This window comes from Syngnathus leptorhynchus, chromosome 1, assembly GCF_054491065.1.
Source record: "Syngnathus leptorhynchus isolate UIUO chromosome 1, UIUO_Slep, whole genome shotgun sequence".
NCBI classification, from domain to species: domain Eukaryota; kingdom Metazoa; phylum Chordata; class Actinopteri; order Syngnathiformes; family Syngnathidae; genus Syngnathus; species Syngnathus leptorhynchus.
In genome coordinates this window covers 2,424,922-2,442,737 of record NC_141195.1, presented here as the reverse complement: position 1 = coordinate 2,442,737, position 17,816 = coordinate 2,424,922, and the positions used below count along the sequence as shown (strand labels likewise).

General features: G+C 41.9%; 2 protein-coding genes across 3 annotated transcripts in view; one reads left to right on the top strand and one right to left on the bottom strand.

The window, feature by feature from the left end:
* stat6 (signal transducer and activator of transcription 6, interleukin-4 induced) overlaps window positions 1–8,888 on the top strand; it is a 76,660-nt gene extending 67,772 nt beyond the window's left edge. For both annotated transcript variants that reach the window (XM_085928828.1, XM_085928743.1), the window contains exons 14-21: window positions 1,554–1,648; window positions 1,733–1,866; window positions 6,104–6,259; window positions 6,318–6,378; window positions 6,481–6,561; window positions 7,109–7,189; window positions 8,218–8,328; window positions 8,398–8,888. In XM_085928828.1, the coding sequence (XP_085784954.1) occupies window positions 1,554–1,648; window positions 1,733–1,866; window positions 6,104–6,259; window positions 6,318–6,378; window positions 6,481–6,561; window positions 7,109–7,189; window positions 8,218–8,328; window positions 8,398–8,449 (771 nt within the window). In that variant the 3' untranslated portion in view covers window positions 8,450–8,888. The remainder of the gene's footprint in view (window positions 1–1,553; window positions 1,649–1,732; window positions 1,867–6,103; window positions 6,260–6,317; window positions 6,379–6,480; window positions 6,562–7,108; window positions 7,190–8,217; window positions 8,329–8,397) is intronic.
* A 3,472-nt stretch (window positions 8,889–12,360) lies between these two features.
* Window positions 12,361–17,513, bottom strand: LOC147061424 (lens fiber major intrinsic protein-like). The gene is made up of 4 exons (XM_085928957.1): window positions 17,144–17,513; window positions 16,742–16,906; window positions 16,586–16,666; window positions 12,361–12,546 (listed from the first exon to the last, which is right to left on the bottom strand). Exons 1-4 carry the CDS (start codon window positions 17,501–17,503, stop codon window positions 12,361–12,363), a joined length of 792 nt encoding a protein of 263 aa, XP_085785083.1. The 5' UTR covers window positions 17,504–17,513.
* Window positions 17,514–17,816: the final 303 nt, after the last annotated feature.

Sequence of the window (17,816 nt, the reverse complement as noted above, 5' to 3'; positions counted from 1 at the left end):
CCCACGGGGGTCACTGGCGTGCTGGATCCTGTCCCAGCCGTCATCGGGCAGTAGGCGGGGACACCCTGAACCAGTTGCCAGCCAATCGCAGGGCACACAGAGACAAACAACTATCCGCACTCATACCTAGGGACAATTTAGAGTCTTCAATTGGTTTTTGGGATGTGGGAGGAAACCGGAGTGCCCGGAGAAAACTCACGCGGACACAGGGAGAACATGCAAACTCCACACAGGGAGGGCCGGAGGTGGACTCGAACCAGCACCCTCCTGTGAGGCGGATGTGCTACCCAGCGTGCCACCGAGCCGCCCTCTCAACTAGACTAGCCTAAATTGCAGAGGTGGCAAATCCAGGTTCAGAAAGTAAAACTTTGACCCAGTTTGCCTTTAGCCACGGATGCTTAAACTCGACCAGCAGTTGAACAAGGTTATTTACTGCTGGTTGACTAGAAGTACCTGTGGTTAAAGCCCAAGTGTGGCAGCATTTACTTTTAGGACCTGAATTTGCTACCTCTGCTAACATGTCGTTGCTTATTTTTGACTAAAACTGGACAAGTCATGGACAATTCTCATTAAAAAAAAATTAAGAATAAAATGCTTACGCTTTTAGTCGACTAAAAACTTGACTCGACTAAAACATGACTAAAATTAATAGTAACTTGTGACAAAGACGATATTAAAACAGGCCACCAAAAACAACACGAAACATAAATCAAACATAAATGTATTAAGACACACATTCAACTGATGATAACACAAAGAAACAAACAAACAAACAAACAAACAAACAAACAACACATTTTATTAAGCCTGTTTTTTTTAAAAAAAACATCAGTAGGAACGGCAACCAGCCTGTCAGGTGACAGACTGTCAGCATCAAAATGTTTCCAAAATGAGTCCATTCATCCATTATGTAAACTGCTTTATCCTCATGAGGGTTGTGGATGTGCTGGAGCCTATCCCAGCTGACTTCATCGTTTACACGGGGTTGAGATGTTTTTGGGGAGGGGTGTAAAATCAGTTTTAAAAATTATGACAAATCAGGCCATTCTTTTCCCTCTGAAACACTGTTGGCGTACACAGGATGTATTGAAACGACGTTCTAATGTCTAATGTTCTAGTGTCCGCTGTAAATCACATACCTCTATTTCTAAAACTCTTCATATGCAGACACAGCCCTGCATTTGAGCTATGAATATATGTAAATCAAATTCTAAAGACCCCGATACAAGGAAATGCAAAGTTGAAAGAAGATTTTTGTCAGGTGATATGGCGTTACTCCATTTTGTGACTGGTTACAAGTCAGCTTGTCAGAAGCTCCAAAATTGCATTGCGTTGAATAGACAATATGTTGCATTGCAATGCAATCCTCGGTGCACCAGTTTAGTAGAGCAGCTTTTATAGTATCTGTTTGTGTTTGGGCAATCAACATTGTGCTTGTTTTTGCATGTGCAAACGTTTTTGTACTATCCCTTCCCCTTCTTGACTTTGGGCTCACACACACACAATGATAGGTACCACAGACATTTTTAAGAGTGACTCTGACAATCTTACAGGAAGTGCTCCCAGGTCGACAGTTTACGTTCTGGCAGTGGTTTGAGGGAGTGATGGACCTGACCAAAAAACATCTGAGGACATACTGGAGTGATGGGTGCAAAGACTCTACTTGTTTTTGCAATAGATATTAGCAACGTGCTGTTAGTAATCAATAACAAGCTCTGTTTTTCTCTCCAAGGCTCATATTTGGTTTTATTGGCAAACAGCATCTTCACCTGATTCTCAAACAAAGGCCCAATGGAACTTTTTTGCTACGCTTCAGCGACTCTGAGATTGGAGGCATCACCATCGCTTACGTTGCTGCAGCGGAGAGTAAGTACAGGCTATGATTCTGTTTCAAAACCTTTGCAAAGAAAATCGTGTGTGTTTGATTGATGCTGTCAGAGAGGTATTCCTTTAATACTATGATTCATTATTATTGTGTTTAACTGCACTGCATCCTCCTTCAAGGCTTTTCTAATATGTTGGCAGGACTTAGCCTACTCAAGATTCAGTTTTAAGCATAGGTTAGAATGCTCAAATCAGCTCTGGGTCAGTAGAGAAAGGCCAAAATCCACCTATAAATGTCATCTGGTTGCAATAAAAAGTACCGTAATTTTCAGACTATAAATCGCGTTTTTTTTCTAATTTTGGGTGGGGCGACTTATACTGAGGAGCGACTCATATGTGAATTTTTAATTTTTTTCATAAATTTTCAAAATTTAAAAAAAAAAAAACCTTGTCATCCCGTGATCAAATCTTTGTCCTTTATGTAAACAACCGCCGCGCTGCTGACGTCACTTGAAATTCAAATTACAGCAATCCTTTGCTACATCGCGATTTGTTTATCGCAGTTTCCCTTTTCTTTTTTTTTAATTTTGAAAATTTTTGACAAAATTCACATATAAGTCGCTCCTCAGTATAAGTGCCCCCCCCCCCCACTCAACCTAAGAAAAAAAACGCAATTTATACTCCGAAAATTACGGTAGTTCAGGGTATCCCCCTCCTACTTTCTTAACTCAGCTGGGATAGGCTCCATCATGCCCACGACTCTTGTAAGGATAACCGGTTCAAAAATGTATGGATGATTATACTGCACATTGTACAAGTGGACCATTGATTATAATCAAATAGCAAAGTGGTTTCATCCCATCATTCCTTATACAGGGTCCGGCAAAATGATCTGACACATTCGTAGGTTTAATAAAATGCAAATAAATTAAAGAAACAAAAACTTTTTTTTTCAAAAAGTACATGTAATGCCATTTTGTTTTGTTTTGTTTAATTTCATTTTTGTTTTGTTTTCGAATAATGTTATTTTGCTCTTACCGCTGCCACATTTTCTGGAGTTCTGGCGGTGCGAGGTCGGCCGGTTGATTTTCATTTCAATGCTAATCCACTGGCTCTGAAGTTAGTAACCCATAACAAGATAGTTTTTCGAGCAGGTATGGGATCACGTCTACCAAGTCTGAAGCGCAAACGGAACGCTCATTGTGTTGCAGTTACAGATTCGTTTTTGATAAACGTTTCCACAAAGCGCGATGCTCGCCGGTCCAGTTCATGTTAGTAACTAAAGCGAAACAAAATAACATTATTCAAAAATGAAAGAAAAATGAAATGAAACTAAACAAAACAAAACGGCATTATATGTACTTTTTGAAACTTTTTTGTTTCTTTAATTTATTTGCATTTTATTAAACCTACAAATGTGTCAGATCATTTAGCCAGACCCTGTATATGTCAGCTTTTATAGGTATATTGTTTGAAAGCTCACAATGCTTAGATATTTTTAATTATTAACGTTAAACAGGTTTCATTTTCTTCTGTCTGCATTTGGAATTTCCTATTGTGTAAGCAGTCTTTGAGTTTGCCTCATGTCTTGTGAGAAACATGAGTGACATCCATGCTTACTACATATGCACACCGTTTAAAAAGCACAGAGTACATTGCCTATTTCTCAGGAGTACCTTGAAAATAACTTTTGTTCCAGATTCTGGGAAATACTTGGAGTGACTACTCTTGTGTTTTTTATTTACCAAACTAATTAAACTCAGAGAGCAAAAATGCCACAAGCTTAATATTTTTTACTTATGGAAGCAATGAAAAATAAATGCAAATCCATCCATTACCTGTCCCGCTTGTCCCCGCGGGCGTAATACAGCCTATCCCAGCTGTCATCGGGAAGTAGGCGGGGGACACCCTGAACTGGTTGCCTGCCAATCGCAGGGCACAGAAAGTCATTTCCACTCGCACTCATACCTATGGGCAACGTGGAGTGCTCAATTGGCCGACCATACATGTTTTTGGGAAGTGGGAGAAAACCTGAGTGCTCTGAGAAAACCCATGCAGGCACTGGGAGAACAGGTAAACTCCACACAGGAAGGTCCGGAAGTGGAATCGTACCTGCACCTTGCAAACTGTGAGGCGGTCGTGCTAACCAGTGCGACACCGGGCCGCCTATACACAATATGTGGAATACAGTAGAGCCTCGGTTTTCAAAGGTACCGGTTCTCAAACAAATTGGTATTCGAACAAAAAAACGAACAAAAGACGAGGCAAATTTCTAAATTTCAGCTACAGCGCTGCCACGATAATGCGACCAGCGCAGTGCAGTTGCGTGGTCGGCGACGCACTGCGGTTGCACGTGCGCTGTAGTTGCGCGATCGGACAAAAATGCACAAATGAAAAAATGCTTAAAAAAGGTGATTTGGGGGGGGGGCTAGGAACAGATTACCGTAATTTTCAGACTATAAATCGCGGTTTTTGTCATAGTTTGGGTGGGGGGGGGCGACTTATACTCAGAAGCGACTTATATGGGATTTTTTTTCACAAATTTTCAAAATTCAAAAATCCGCTATGTAGTGAAACCGCGATAAACGAACCGCGATGTAGCAAGGGATTACTGTCATTTGAACTGCAAGTGACATCACCCGTGCCGCGCGGCGGTTGTTTACATTAAGGGCAAAGGATTCGATCACGGGATGACGAAGATGACGAAGGGCCCCACGTACTACCGGCATCATTAGCGGCTTTGTTTGTAAGCTACACGGAGGACAGAGAGTTTGAAGGATTTAATGATTTGAAAAACTATTATGGCTTTTACGCACGCACGGTCCTTCTCGACGGGAGCTCTCTTTCACCTCCGTGGATGAAACTCGGGGGCCGGCGCTCGGCCAGGTGGCTGTCCGGGGATGGTGGGTGGGGCTCAGACATGACTTTTACACACGCACGCTCCTATTCTATGGAGCTCTCTTCCACCTTCGTGGATAGAAGTCGGGGGCCAGCGCTCGGCCGAGTGGCTGTCCGGGGATGGTGGATGGGGCTCGAACATGGCTTTTACACCCGCCCGGTCCTATTTATGGAGCTCTCTTCCACCTCCATGGCTGGAAGTTCAGTAGTTGCCTCGTTGAACTCTTGTTTTGTTAAATAAAGAGCCGTTTACCAAACCCACGTCTCTCCTGGTACTTTGTTAACACTACAATACCGTTATATACTAGATCTCTCCAGCGCACGCGCGGCATTGTTGATATAAAGAACGAGGAATTTGATCGATGGATTTAATTATTTGGCCTGACACAGATGGTATGATAATATTGTTGTTATATAAACCCATGTCTTTTCTGGTACTTTGTTAACGTGACAATATAGTTATATACTAGATCTCTGCAGCACACGCGCGGCGTTGTTGACATAAAGAACGAGGAATTTGATCGATGGATTTAATGATTTGGAGTGACACAGATGGTTTGATAATATTGTTGTAATATGATAGTTATTTGAAATATACTTTATATATCGTTATATGGGTCTGTGGAATAATTAGAAATGCAACTTAGAACAAGTCCGACATCAGCATATGCGGCGCATACGCGGCATTGTTTACATAAAGCACGATCGATGGATTTAATGAATTGGAGTGACACAGATGGTTTGATAAACGTGTTATTTATGTAATACTTACTTGAATAACTCTGAATGTTACGTCAGGCCCGTTCTCAGCTCCTCGTATAAGTATGTCATGTTAGCATACCATATCGTTTAGCCTGTTGTTGCTGGTTCATGTCTGTTTTTGGTGTTGGATTTTGACAAATAAATTTGCCCCAAAAGTGCGACTTATACTCCGGTGCAACTTATATATGGGGTTTTTTTTTCACTTTATTGTGCATTTTATGGCTGGTGCAACTTATACTCCGGAGCAACTTATAGTCCGAAAATTGCGGTAATTTTTTTCCGCATTATTTGTCGCGGGAAAACATAATTCGGAATTCGAACAAGTCACCTCTCAAACAGCCTTCTGGAACGGATTGTGGTCGAAAACCGAGGCTCCACTGTATTGTTGTTATTGTTTTATAGGTTGGCAGGTCTGATGTCATTTCCACATTGTGGAATTGTTTCATTGGTTTCAGAGTCTTAAGTTTGTTTTTTGTTTTTTTGCTGTGATATGAATGAATATTAGATCACAGTTTATTACCAATTTACGCGTAAATCCAGGTCATTTGAAAGGGTTCAGATTTTTTAATGGCAACTCAATGTTATTCGTGTTGAGATCATATGATTTTGCTTCCCATAGTGGGTGAACACAAACAGATCATCAAGAACATCAAGCCCTTCACTAAAAAAGATCTGGACATCCGGAGCCTTGGCGACAGAATCAGAGACATCAATGAAATCACATTCCTCTACCCTGACTTTCCAAAACATGATGTTTTTAAAAAGTACTATTCAGGTAATCTATTTTTTTAAATCATTAGAGTGTCTTTATTTAATTAGACCTTGTCTTTTAGGGCCCCAAACGTCCACCAACGATGGCTACATCCCTACAACACTCCAGACTAAAGTGGGAATGTAAGCAAGTGCTTAGCCTAAATGCTCACGCCACTATTGGTTGATGTGATTTCAAGATATTATCTGTGTTTGTTTGTCTCTTGCTTTCTTTTTTTTTTGTAGGGAGACTGGTTCTGTTCCAGCTAATCTAACCAGTGTGGCACATCACACTGAAAGCCTCCACAATGCTGCCAGTTATCAAGTGTAGGTCATGTTTAATCCATACAGTATGTATTACACATGCGCCCCCCAAAAAGCTGAATCCTGGTATCAAAATTAACATGCACTACCCACAAAAAAGTTAGGGGTATTTGTGGTGAAATTTCAGAAAAAATCGAAAAGACACACTAAAACTTTGCAAGTGAAATATTTCTGTATAAGTCGATCTGCAACAAGGAGCTGAATTATTGATTAAATGTTAAGTCTTAATGATGTCAAAATATGAACAACATGAGTGCTTAAAAACCCCTTCTAACGGAATCAAGAAATGTGTGGTTGATTTTTGTTGTTGTTGTTACAAAACACCTGTTGAGAATTAGTCCACTCAGCAAACCCCTTGTTAGAGAACAGTAATTGGGGTAAAAGGTAGTGCAACAAGGAAGTTGGCAATCTGCATTCAGAAATTTTGACGGGTCGAATTAAGTTCACCTGTAAATGGTAAAATGCATTTGATGTGCACTCTGCAATTCCACGCTAACATTGTCTTTGCACAACTTTGGGGTAATGACGTCATGCTTTATGTTTTGTACAGGGATGCTGGCTCAGTTGCACCACGTGTCCCTAATTTGACGCATCATGTTGAAAGCCCCCACAATTCTGTTGGATACCCTCTGTAAGTCCTGGTCACTTGTTGGCATTTCGTTGGTGTGGCGCGCATGCGTGCGTATGTGTACTTATAGTATATATACAGTCATCATTCGCTAGATCATTTAGGTTCATTTAGCGCGGCTTCAGTACATCAACCATTTTGGGTTCATTTGGAGCAGATGGGGGGCTGGGTAAACTCTGGATGACCTATAAAATAATCTTTCAAAACTAAAAACCCTAACCAAGCACAAACGAAACAGACTATTAACCCTAACCCTATTTTGCGTGGGGTGGGAGCCAGCTTCACGCAAGTGGGATTACTGTGTGGATGTAAATGTGTGTGTGTGTGTGTGTGTGTGTGTGTGTGTATACACACACACACACACACACACATTCATTCATTCATTTTCTGAACCGCTTAGTCCCCACGGGGGTCGCGGGGGTGCTGGAGCCTATCCCAGCCGTCATCGGGCAGTAGGCGGGGGACACCCTGAACTGGTTGCCAACCAACCGCAGGGTACACAGAGACGAACAACCATTCGCACTCACACCTAGGGACAATTTGGAGTGGCCAATTGGCCTATCAAGCATGTTTTTGGGATGTGGGAGGAAACCGGAGTGCCCGGAGAAAACCCACGCGGACCCGGGGAGAACATGCAAACTCCACACAGGGAGGGCCGGAGGTCGAATCGAACCCGCACCCTCCTAACTGTGAGGCGGACGTGCGCCACCGAGCCGTGATATATATATGTGTGTGTGTGTGTGTGTGTGTGTGTGTGTGTGTGTGTGTGTGTGTGTGTGTGTGTGTGTGTGTGTGTGTGTGTGTGTGTGTGTGTGTGTGTGTGTGTGTGTGCGCACACACACAGTAATAAATCGGTATACTGGGATCTGATGACGTTATCTGAGGTGACGTATTTCGAACTCCAAAACCAATTTCAACTTTTTCAGATTTTGCATGAACATTGTGGTGAAACCACAAACCGTCCCTACTTTTGGGGCATTGGAACTTGAATATTCATACTTCTCTAAGTGTGATGTTTTCCTTTTTTCCAGGCCTCAATTCCAGCAGTTCACACCTCAAGAAGCCATCCCACAAGAGCAAATGGAAACCTCAGATTCACCCGCAGTAGACTTTAATTCAAACTCTGATGACTTCAGTGATGTGTAGGTTTGATCTCTTTTGCTGCTGCTGATGATGATGATGATGGTGTGACACATCTATCTGTCTACCAGGCCCCCAGGAGACATGGACCTCATCTTGAACAGTTTTCTGAGCTTTTCCTGAAGAGCTACTGCAAGGACCTCCGACTGCCTTTGAGTGACATTCAGAACGTGATAGGAACAAAACAAGTACTGAGGCTGCATCCTTTGTGGTTTGTTGATTTTGACTACTTCAAGTCTCCACTTTCGCGACACACGTATTACTGTACACAAATTTTCTCCCTTAAAGAAATATCATGGTAATGAAATGTATTTTAAGATGTTGAAGGCAAAAACAATAGTAACTTCAGCATTTATATTTGGATGTATTATTAGTCCATCTTCTGTGGTGACTGCATATATTAGTCTCTTAAAATGATTAATGGTCAATATTGCTTTTGTGAATTCATTGTCAGTCAACTTTGACTCGCACACAATGCCAAATATTAACGCACTTTGACTTCAGCGCAGACACTGTTTGGAATGCAGACTGGCCGATCACATTAAACTTAATGTTTTGGATATATTTTTAGTATGTTGTCCTCTGTATAGTCGTGTGAAACACTCAAATATCAACAAGCACTGTTCCAATGTAAGGAAGGTCCTCGTGTCAGTGCCTCTGTACGTTAGCTGACATCCTTGAACGCATTCGTAAATACGCTCGGAGCGAGAACTGGCTCACTCTAATCATTGAGAAACTTGTTCTGCGTTGTCCAAATTTGCTGTTTGGTGATTGACAGTGCACCAAAAACCTAGTACTGTCTAGTGACTAGACGCTCAAAATAGGGACATGCGGCAATTTATGGCTGCGCCCAAAAATTAATGGGAGCAAGTTTGTTATCAGGCTTTTGCAAACACTTGCTGATGTGCTGATCATTTTAATCGGTTGTACACCTAAATCTCGATTTTATGCGAACTTTGGGGTCCAGAATTTGGGAATCACGTTAACCCCGAAAACGCGTTCCATAGAAAGTCTTGTTTTTTTTTTAGAAGGGCATGTTTTTAGGAATCTGAAGGGGTCCTTTTTCACATTAATTTCAGGCACGATGGTGGAAAGCCCAAAAGGTCGGTTTGCTGTACTTCTCCACACACATCGGTCTGTTGACATTTTATAAAAGAGACGCAATCCGCAAATGACAATATCAGGCGGATTCAGTAAATCATTTTGATATCATGTGAATTGGTTGGAAGAGAGAATGAAGCAGCCACTTATTCTACTATGTCCGGCCACGCTCTTTCGAATTTTGAGTGACTGTGTGGATGACGTGCTTCTGGGAACTTCACCTTTTCCGAATCAAAAACAATCCTAGCTATCCCTAACACTGTAATAGAGCAGTCATAAAGATATAATTGCATGATTACCGTAAATTTCGGGCTATAAGCCGCACTGGACTATAAGCCGCACCAGCTAAAATCCTTGATATATATTTTTTTTATATACTTACCGTAATTTTTGGACTATAAGTCGCGTTTTTTTCTTAGTTTGGGTGGGGGGGGGGCGACTTATACTCAGGAGCGACTTATATGTGATTTTCTTCACAAATTTTTAAAATTCAAAAATCCGCGATGTAGTAAAACCGCGATAAATGAACCGTGATGTAGCTAGGGATTACTGTCATTTGAACTGCAAGTGACATCACCCGTGCCGCGCGGCGGTTGTTTACATAAAAGACAAAGGATTCGATCACGGGATGACGAAGGGCCCCACGTACTATCGGCATCATTCGCGGCTTTGTTTGTAAGTGACACGAAGGACGAAGAGTTTGAAGGATTTCATGATTTGAAGTGACACAGAAGGTTTGAAAACCTATTATGGCTTTTACGCACGCCCGGTCCTTCTCGATGGGAGCTCTCTTTCACTTCCGTGGATGGAAGTCGGGGGCCGGCACTCGGCCGGGTGGCTGTCCAGGGACGGTGGATGGGGCTCGGACGTGGCTTTTACGCACGCCCGGTCCTATTTATGGAGCTCTCTTCCAACTCCGTGGCTGGAAGTTCAGTAGTTGCTGAACTCTTGCTAAATAAAGAGCCGTTTACCAAACCCACGTCTTTCCTGGTACTTTGTTAACGCTACAATATCGTTATATTCTAGTTCTCTGCAGCGGACGCATGGCGTTGTTGACATAAAGAACGAGGAATTTGATCGATGGATTTAATGATATGGAGTGACAGATTGTTTGATAATATTGTTGTTATATAAACCCACGTCTTTCCTGGTACTTTGTTAACCCTACAATATAGTTATATACTAGATCTCTGCAGCGCACGTGCGGCATTGTTGACATAAAGAACGAGGAATTTGATCTATGGATTTAATGAATTGGAGTGACACAGATGGTTTGATAATATTGTTGTAATATGATAGTTATTTGAAATATACTTTATATATCGTTATATGGGTCTGTGGAATAATTAGAAATGCAACTTACAACGGGTCCGACGTCAGCATATGCGGCGCATACGCGGCATTGTTTACATAAAGCACGATCGATGGATTTAATGAATTGGAGTGACACAGATGGTTTGATAAACGTGTTATTTATGTAATACTTGAATAACTTTGAATGTTACGTCAGGCCCGTTCTCAGCTCCTCGTTTGTGTATATGTCATGTTAGCATACCGTATCGTTTAGCCTGTTGTTGCTGGTTCATGTCTGTTTTTGGTGTTGGATTTTGACAAATAAATTTGCCCCAAAAGTGCGACTTATACTCTGGTGCGAATTGTATATGTTTTTTTTCACTTTATTGTGCATTTTATGGCTGGTGCGACTTATACTCCGGAGCGACTTACAGTCCGAAAATTACGGTATATAAGCCGCACCGGACTATAAACCGCACATGCGCAAAAGTTATTTACAAAGACAGTACACAGAAAGCATTTTGAAAGTTTTAATAGCATTATCATCTGATTGTAAACATGGAGCAGGCGGCTCGGTGGCACACTGGGTAGCACGTCCGCCTCACAATTAGTCTCAGTCCCCACGGGGGTTGCGGGCGTGCTGGAGCCTATCCCAGCCGTCATCGGGCAGTAGGCGGGGGACACCCTGAACCGGTTGCCAGCCAATTGCAGGGCACACAGAGACAAACAACCATTTGCACTTACACTCACACCTAGGGACAATTTGGATTGCTCAATCGGCCTACCAAGCATGTTTTTGAGATGTGGGAGGAAACCGGAGTGCCTGGAGAAAACCCACGTGGGCCCGGGGAGAACATGCAAACTCCACACAGGGAGGGCCGGAGGTGGAATCGAAGCCGCACTTTCCTAACTGTGAGGCGGACGTGGTACCCAGTGCCCCACCGAGCCACCAGTGTGATAACCAACAAAAACCAGTTTTGCTTTTGGCTAGAAAGAGAAACATTTGGAGAGCCATGCTTTTTATTGGACATCCACAAGGTGAGCGTACTGTATGCACGTTATGTTCCAAAATGACAAAATGATAAGGCTTCAAATATTGCACAAGGTAAATTTCTTAATTCATTTTTGGCTTTAAATCTGTACAATAAAAAGCATGCATTTCCACATATTGAATATGTATAAAAATCACTCTACAAATAGTTTGATTAATTGAGCTTGGGCAGTAATTATTTGTAAATGTCATCAACCTTGAAAATAAGTTTGAATGTTTTAAAATTACTAAGCATGAGCATTTGAACAAAATGAAAGAAAATGTAAAACAAGCCGATACACATAGACTGACAAGTCATGCTAACACATTTTTAAAAAAAAAAGAGAGATTCTGGTGAAGTATAATGGGTTCATATAATTAAGGGAAACATAGCAAAGGGCAAAATTTGGCGATTGAAAAGAGAAGAGAATGCTAAAGTGTCTTTTGTAGCTTCACTCCTAACAATAACAAAAACAAGAATGGGAAAAAGGTGCTAGTCAAAAGCCTTCATCCTTGTCCTATAGTCCAAAAGGAAAGAGACCCAATTCTGCTGTCATTACAAGGATTTAAATGGAAACTGGTGTTTGATGAGCATCGTTTTCCTGCAGCTTTATACGGCCTGCATTTTGAGCTCCACAGGCTCTCCTCTGGTCTCCTGGGGGCCCTCGGCCTCAGGGGGCCGAGTGCCCTTCAGTGTGGCGAGCCTCTCAGAGAGGCTGTGCATTCGCGGGAAGAGCATAAAGTCATAGAGCAGAGCACCAATAGTGCCGCCGATCATAGGCCCCACCCAGTAAACCTGTCAGGAACATAAAAATGATGGCATGTTATGCTTTCGAGCACATCGGCTATTTGGATCTTCATTGAGACTGTTTATATAATATTGCATAGACTTGCTCTGATGGTAAAATAAATTGGGGCGAGCTTTGAGTTAGGGTCTAGTGCAGCGGTACCTAACCTTTTAGCGCCACAAACCGGATTATTGTCAGACAATATATTCATAGATTGGCTTTTAAGGTGGCGGCACGGTGGAGCACTGGTTAGCACGTCTGCCTCACAGTTTGAAGGGTGTAGGTTCGATTCCACCTCCAGCCCTCTCTGTGTGGAGTTTGCATGTTCTCCCCGTGCCTGCGTGGCTTTTCCCCGAGAACACCAATTTCCTCCCACATCCCCCCCGAAAATCATGCTTGGTAGGCAGATTGAGCACTCCAAAAGAAAAAAAGGTGAGTGCAAGTGTGGATGGTTGTTTGTCTCTGTGTGTCCTGCGAGTGCCTGGCAACCAGTTCAGGGTGTCCCCTGCAACTTTATTAATATTGCAATTTTCACAACAGCTGTAGCTGTAACAAATCAATAGTAAAAAATAATAATAAAGTAAATGAATATGGTAAATTAAATTTGCTTGCAATCAAACTAAATCTTAGGTTGGACCCTGGCAAATGAACCTAAAACAGTGTCAGACACCCGGCATCTTTTTGCGAAATGACTTTTTGGATACTTTTGTGGGTCTACCCATGACAGACATGACTACTAAATATCATGTTGCAAAGGGAAACTGGCTTTGTGAAAAACAAAAAATTAGGGCAGAGCAGCGTGCTGCCGTCATGTTTGAATCAGAGCTTTTTAATTCTGCTCTCTTCATTTTCTGTTCCTGTTTTTTTCCCTTTTTTGCATTTGATTCGATTCTTTAGTTGTTGTGCTCTGCTGCTATGTTCTATATTGCTCTGTTGCTGGGGATTTCAACTGGTTTTCTCCAAGGGACCACCATTATAACCAAGAACCAACTGCAGGACCACTGCTTTGGCGGAATATTTTATCTTGCACCGAAAGAGGATAGACCTATACAGGCTATTTATTTGCATCTGTGTCTATTTTGGGAATCTCAGTTACATTTGACACAATTTGGATGGGTAAATGGTTCACAAAATTAGCTGGAAAATAAATGAAGTCTAAATAATAAATCAATTTTTTAAAATTTTTAAAAGTGTTGAAATTATTTTCCATTTACAATTTCTCCGACCACCTGCAACACTAGAGGGCTGCGGATCACCGGTTGATAATCCCTGCTCTTATTGAATTCTCCTGTTTGACCTGCTGTTTTCTTTGCTATTATTCTCTGCTATAATGTCATAATACTCTCTATTCTGTTTTCTTCTGCGCGGCTGATAACCTGCTGTTCCATTCTACTCTACTCTTCTGCTCTATTCGCATTCTGCTGTTCGATTCTACATACCGTAATTTTCGGACTATTAGTCGCTCCGGAGTATAAATCGCACCACCCATAAAATGCACAATGACGTAAAAAAAAACATATATAAGTCGCTCCGGAGTATAAATCGCACTTTTGGGGCAAATGTATTTGTCAAAATCCAACACCAAAAACAGACACGAACCAGCAACAACAGGCTAAACGATACGGTATGCTAACGTGACATACACAAACCAGAGGCTGAGAACGGGCGTAACGTAACATTCAGTTATTCAAATGATTATTACATAAATAACACGTTTATTAAACCATCTGTGTCACTCCAAATTCTAAAATACATTAATCATCCATCGTGTAAACAATGCCGCGTACGCGCGCCGTCGGACTCGTGATATGCATGTCTAATTATTCCACAGACCCATATAACGATATATAAAGTATATTTCAAATAACTATCATATAGCAACAATATTACCAAACCACCTGTCACTCCAAATCATAAAATACATCGATCATCGATCGTGTAAACAATGCCGCGTACGCGCGCCGTCGGACTCGTGATTTGCATGTCTAATTATTCCACAGACCCATATAACGATATATAAAGTATATTTCAAATAACTATCATATAGCACCAATATTACCAAACCACCTGTCACTCCAAAACATAAAATACATCGATCATCGATCGTGTAAACAATGCCGCGTACGCGCGCCGTCAGACTCGTGATTTGCATGTCTAATTATTCCACAGACCCATATAACGATATACAAAGTATATTTCAAATAACTATCATATAGCAACAATATTACCAAACCATCTGTCACTCCAAATCATAAAATACATCGATCATCGATCGTGTAAACAATGCCGCGTACGCGCGCCGTCGGACTCGTGATTCGCATGTCTGGCGTGATGTGTGCTCGCATGCTGTCCAAATTGCATTGCTGCCCCTATTGTTTTTTTTTTTTTTTTTACATCACCACACTAAATTCTCTTAACCAGACCTGTGCTTTTTAAAAACTCAAAAAAACAGCGCTTTCCCCTCCTAGTTGTTGCGTCACGGCCAATGGTGAAATTTAAATCACCCTTGTTCAGTTTAGTTAGGAAATAACTATATTTCTTTTTCAGTTGTTTTTTGTTTTGTTTATTTGTTTCATGAACTTGAATATTGTGCTTTAAAGTGTGAATTGCTTTATTCGTTTTTTCAGTGTATTAAAAATAATATGTAAGGTGATCAACTGTACTAGTAAGTAATGTGTTAATGATCAAGTAAATTTTTTTGAAAGAAAAAACGCATATAAGTCGCTCCTGAGTATAAGTCGCCCCCCCACCCAAACTATGAAAAAAAACGCGACTTATAGTCCAAAAATTACGGTAATTCTCTTCACCTTTGTTCTCCTTTGAAGTTAAACAACGGCAGTGCGTTTAGTGAATGCGTGCAAACAACGTTACAATTATAAGATCCCAAAAATGTGGGTAAAAAGTTATCACGCACTGATTGGCTATATGCAAAAGAGTTCATTTGGGTGTCCATAATTTGCGTGGAAAAATTAAATAAATCCCCAGCGGAGCAGCGTGCACGTCAGTGTTTGCTAGAAAATCAATGCCAAAGTTAGTTTCGTTGACTAAGAATAAAACACTTTTTCAATACATTTGTATATATTTTGGTTTGAGGGTCGATGTTAAGCATATTTTTAACGAGTGAAAAATCATGCAGGCTTTCTCAGCCCTGGGCCAATCGAAAAAGTGGGTGGGCCCAGGACCACATGTATATGCCAACATCCGTGCTGTATTGCAGGGGTCCCCAACCACCGGGCCGCGGACCGTTACTGCACAGGACTTTTTTTTTTTTTTTTTAATCGATCATTAATTTGGGTCAAGACGCTTGTCCGGGTCACGTGACATGTTTCCCCAGTCAAGCCTGCAAAGCTAGCAAAAATGAGTAAGAATTTATTTTGCAAAATATAAAAAAATTGGAGATTTTCTCCCAATTACATCCATCGATTCAGATCAAGACTCTTGTCTCGGTCACGTTACATGTCACGTCAGTCGAGCCCGCGAAGCAAGCAAAAATGAGCAAGAAACAGAGATATTTGGAAGGCTTCTTCGAAAAGGGAAAAAAGGGAAAAACGAGGAGACGAGTTTTTCTGGATTCCTTCATAATATATGGATTTATTGCCACCGGTGACTCTGACGCGCCAAGCCCACTCTGCATAATATGTGGCGACAGGCTAGCTAACGAGGCAATGAAGCCTTCAAAACTGCTTCGGCACATGGAAACCAAGCATCCTGCATTAAAAGACAAACCTTAACGACTTCGGGTGTCATTGTCTCCCATTACGCCGAGATGGGACCGGCTCGTTTCTGAGAAACAAGCTCAGTGCTCCCACTAATTCAATGTCATGGTGAGTTTTATTTTTATCTCGTTTATACTTGTTTTTATGCCAGTCGTATATTTTATTTCATCGTATTTATATATTTATTATAAATGTATTATTTATTTATATAAAGGCCGATCCGCGAAAATATTTGACACGTAACCGGTCCGTAGCGCAAAAAAGCTTTGGGACCACTGCTGTATTGTGTAAGTAAGTAGATGTTGTAAAGACTTTCATGGTAATTTCTTACCCAATGATTGACAAAATTCCTGACCAGGACAGCTGGAGCGAAGGACCTTGCTGGGTTCATCCCTGCTCCGGTGTAGTAAATCTAAGTGGAAAAACATGGAATATTCAAATTCTTTAACGTGGGCACAGTGATAAACATGAGGGTCTTTAGTCTCACCCCGAGAAGATGTCCCATCAGCACGGAGAACCCAATAGCCAGGGCAGCCGATCCCAAGCGTCCGTTGCGACGCTCGTCTGTCACAGCAAAGATGCAAACCACCAGCTGCAAGGTAAGGAAGACCTCCATGGTGGTGGCCATGCCCAGACTGATGCCTGGCTGCAGCTGGGAATTAAGAGAGGGAAATTACCACCGCATCTGTTTCTCACCCTCAAGGTACAAGCTTCACACATGTTCAACTTATTATTGCACCAAGTAAGTGGATTGAATTTAATTTAATTTTTTTATTGGAAAAAAACAATTTGCAGTAATTTCATGTTGAAGAAAAGACACAGAACGAGATCAATTTTTTCCATAGGACAGAACCAAATGCTTAACAAAGTGGGTCCCAGGTGGTCTTACCGTGTTCAGGACCAAGTTGCCCCTCATGTTGATGGGTGTGACCCCATAGAGCACAGTGGCACCAGCCAGGGCTCCCAGACATTGGGCAACTATGTAGAAGACAGCACGAAACAGTGACATCTGGGAGCCAATCAAGAATGCAAAGGTCACAGCCGGGTTGATGTGTCCGCCGCTGATATGGCCAATGGACTGGATGAATGTAGCAGCCGCCAGGCCAAAGCAGAAGGCAACGTGCAGGACGTTGTGGGGCACTGTGGTCCAGCGGAGAGCAGCCCCCAAGCCAAAGAAGACAAAGAACATGGTGCCATAGAACTCTGCGAACACCGCCCGCCAGAAGGACACAGAGCGGAATTCCCACATGGTGACCTGAAAGTGGACTATCCACAAAATATCAGTCTACTAAACAGAGACGTACCCCTCCTTGCACAATAGCTCTTTGTTCAAATTTCCCTTTCAACAGGAAAGTCTGACTCAAGCCAAACTTCGGATACTTTGGGAATGTAGGTCTTGGAGAGCTCCTGAATGGAGCGCCGTACCACTCTGCTTGCATCAAGGGGCCAACGCCAACGTAGCTATCAAAAGACAAAGACACATAAAGCAAGAGGATGCTACACACATTCAGACTTTTTACCAGGTCGGCGGTAACTCGGGGGCCTTTTTATAAGAGCCTCAC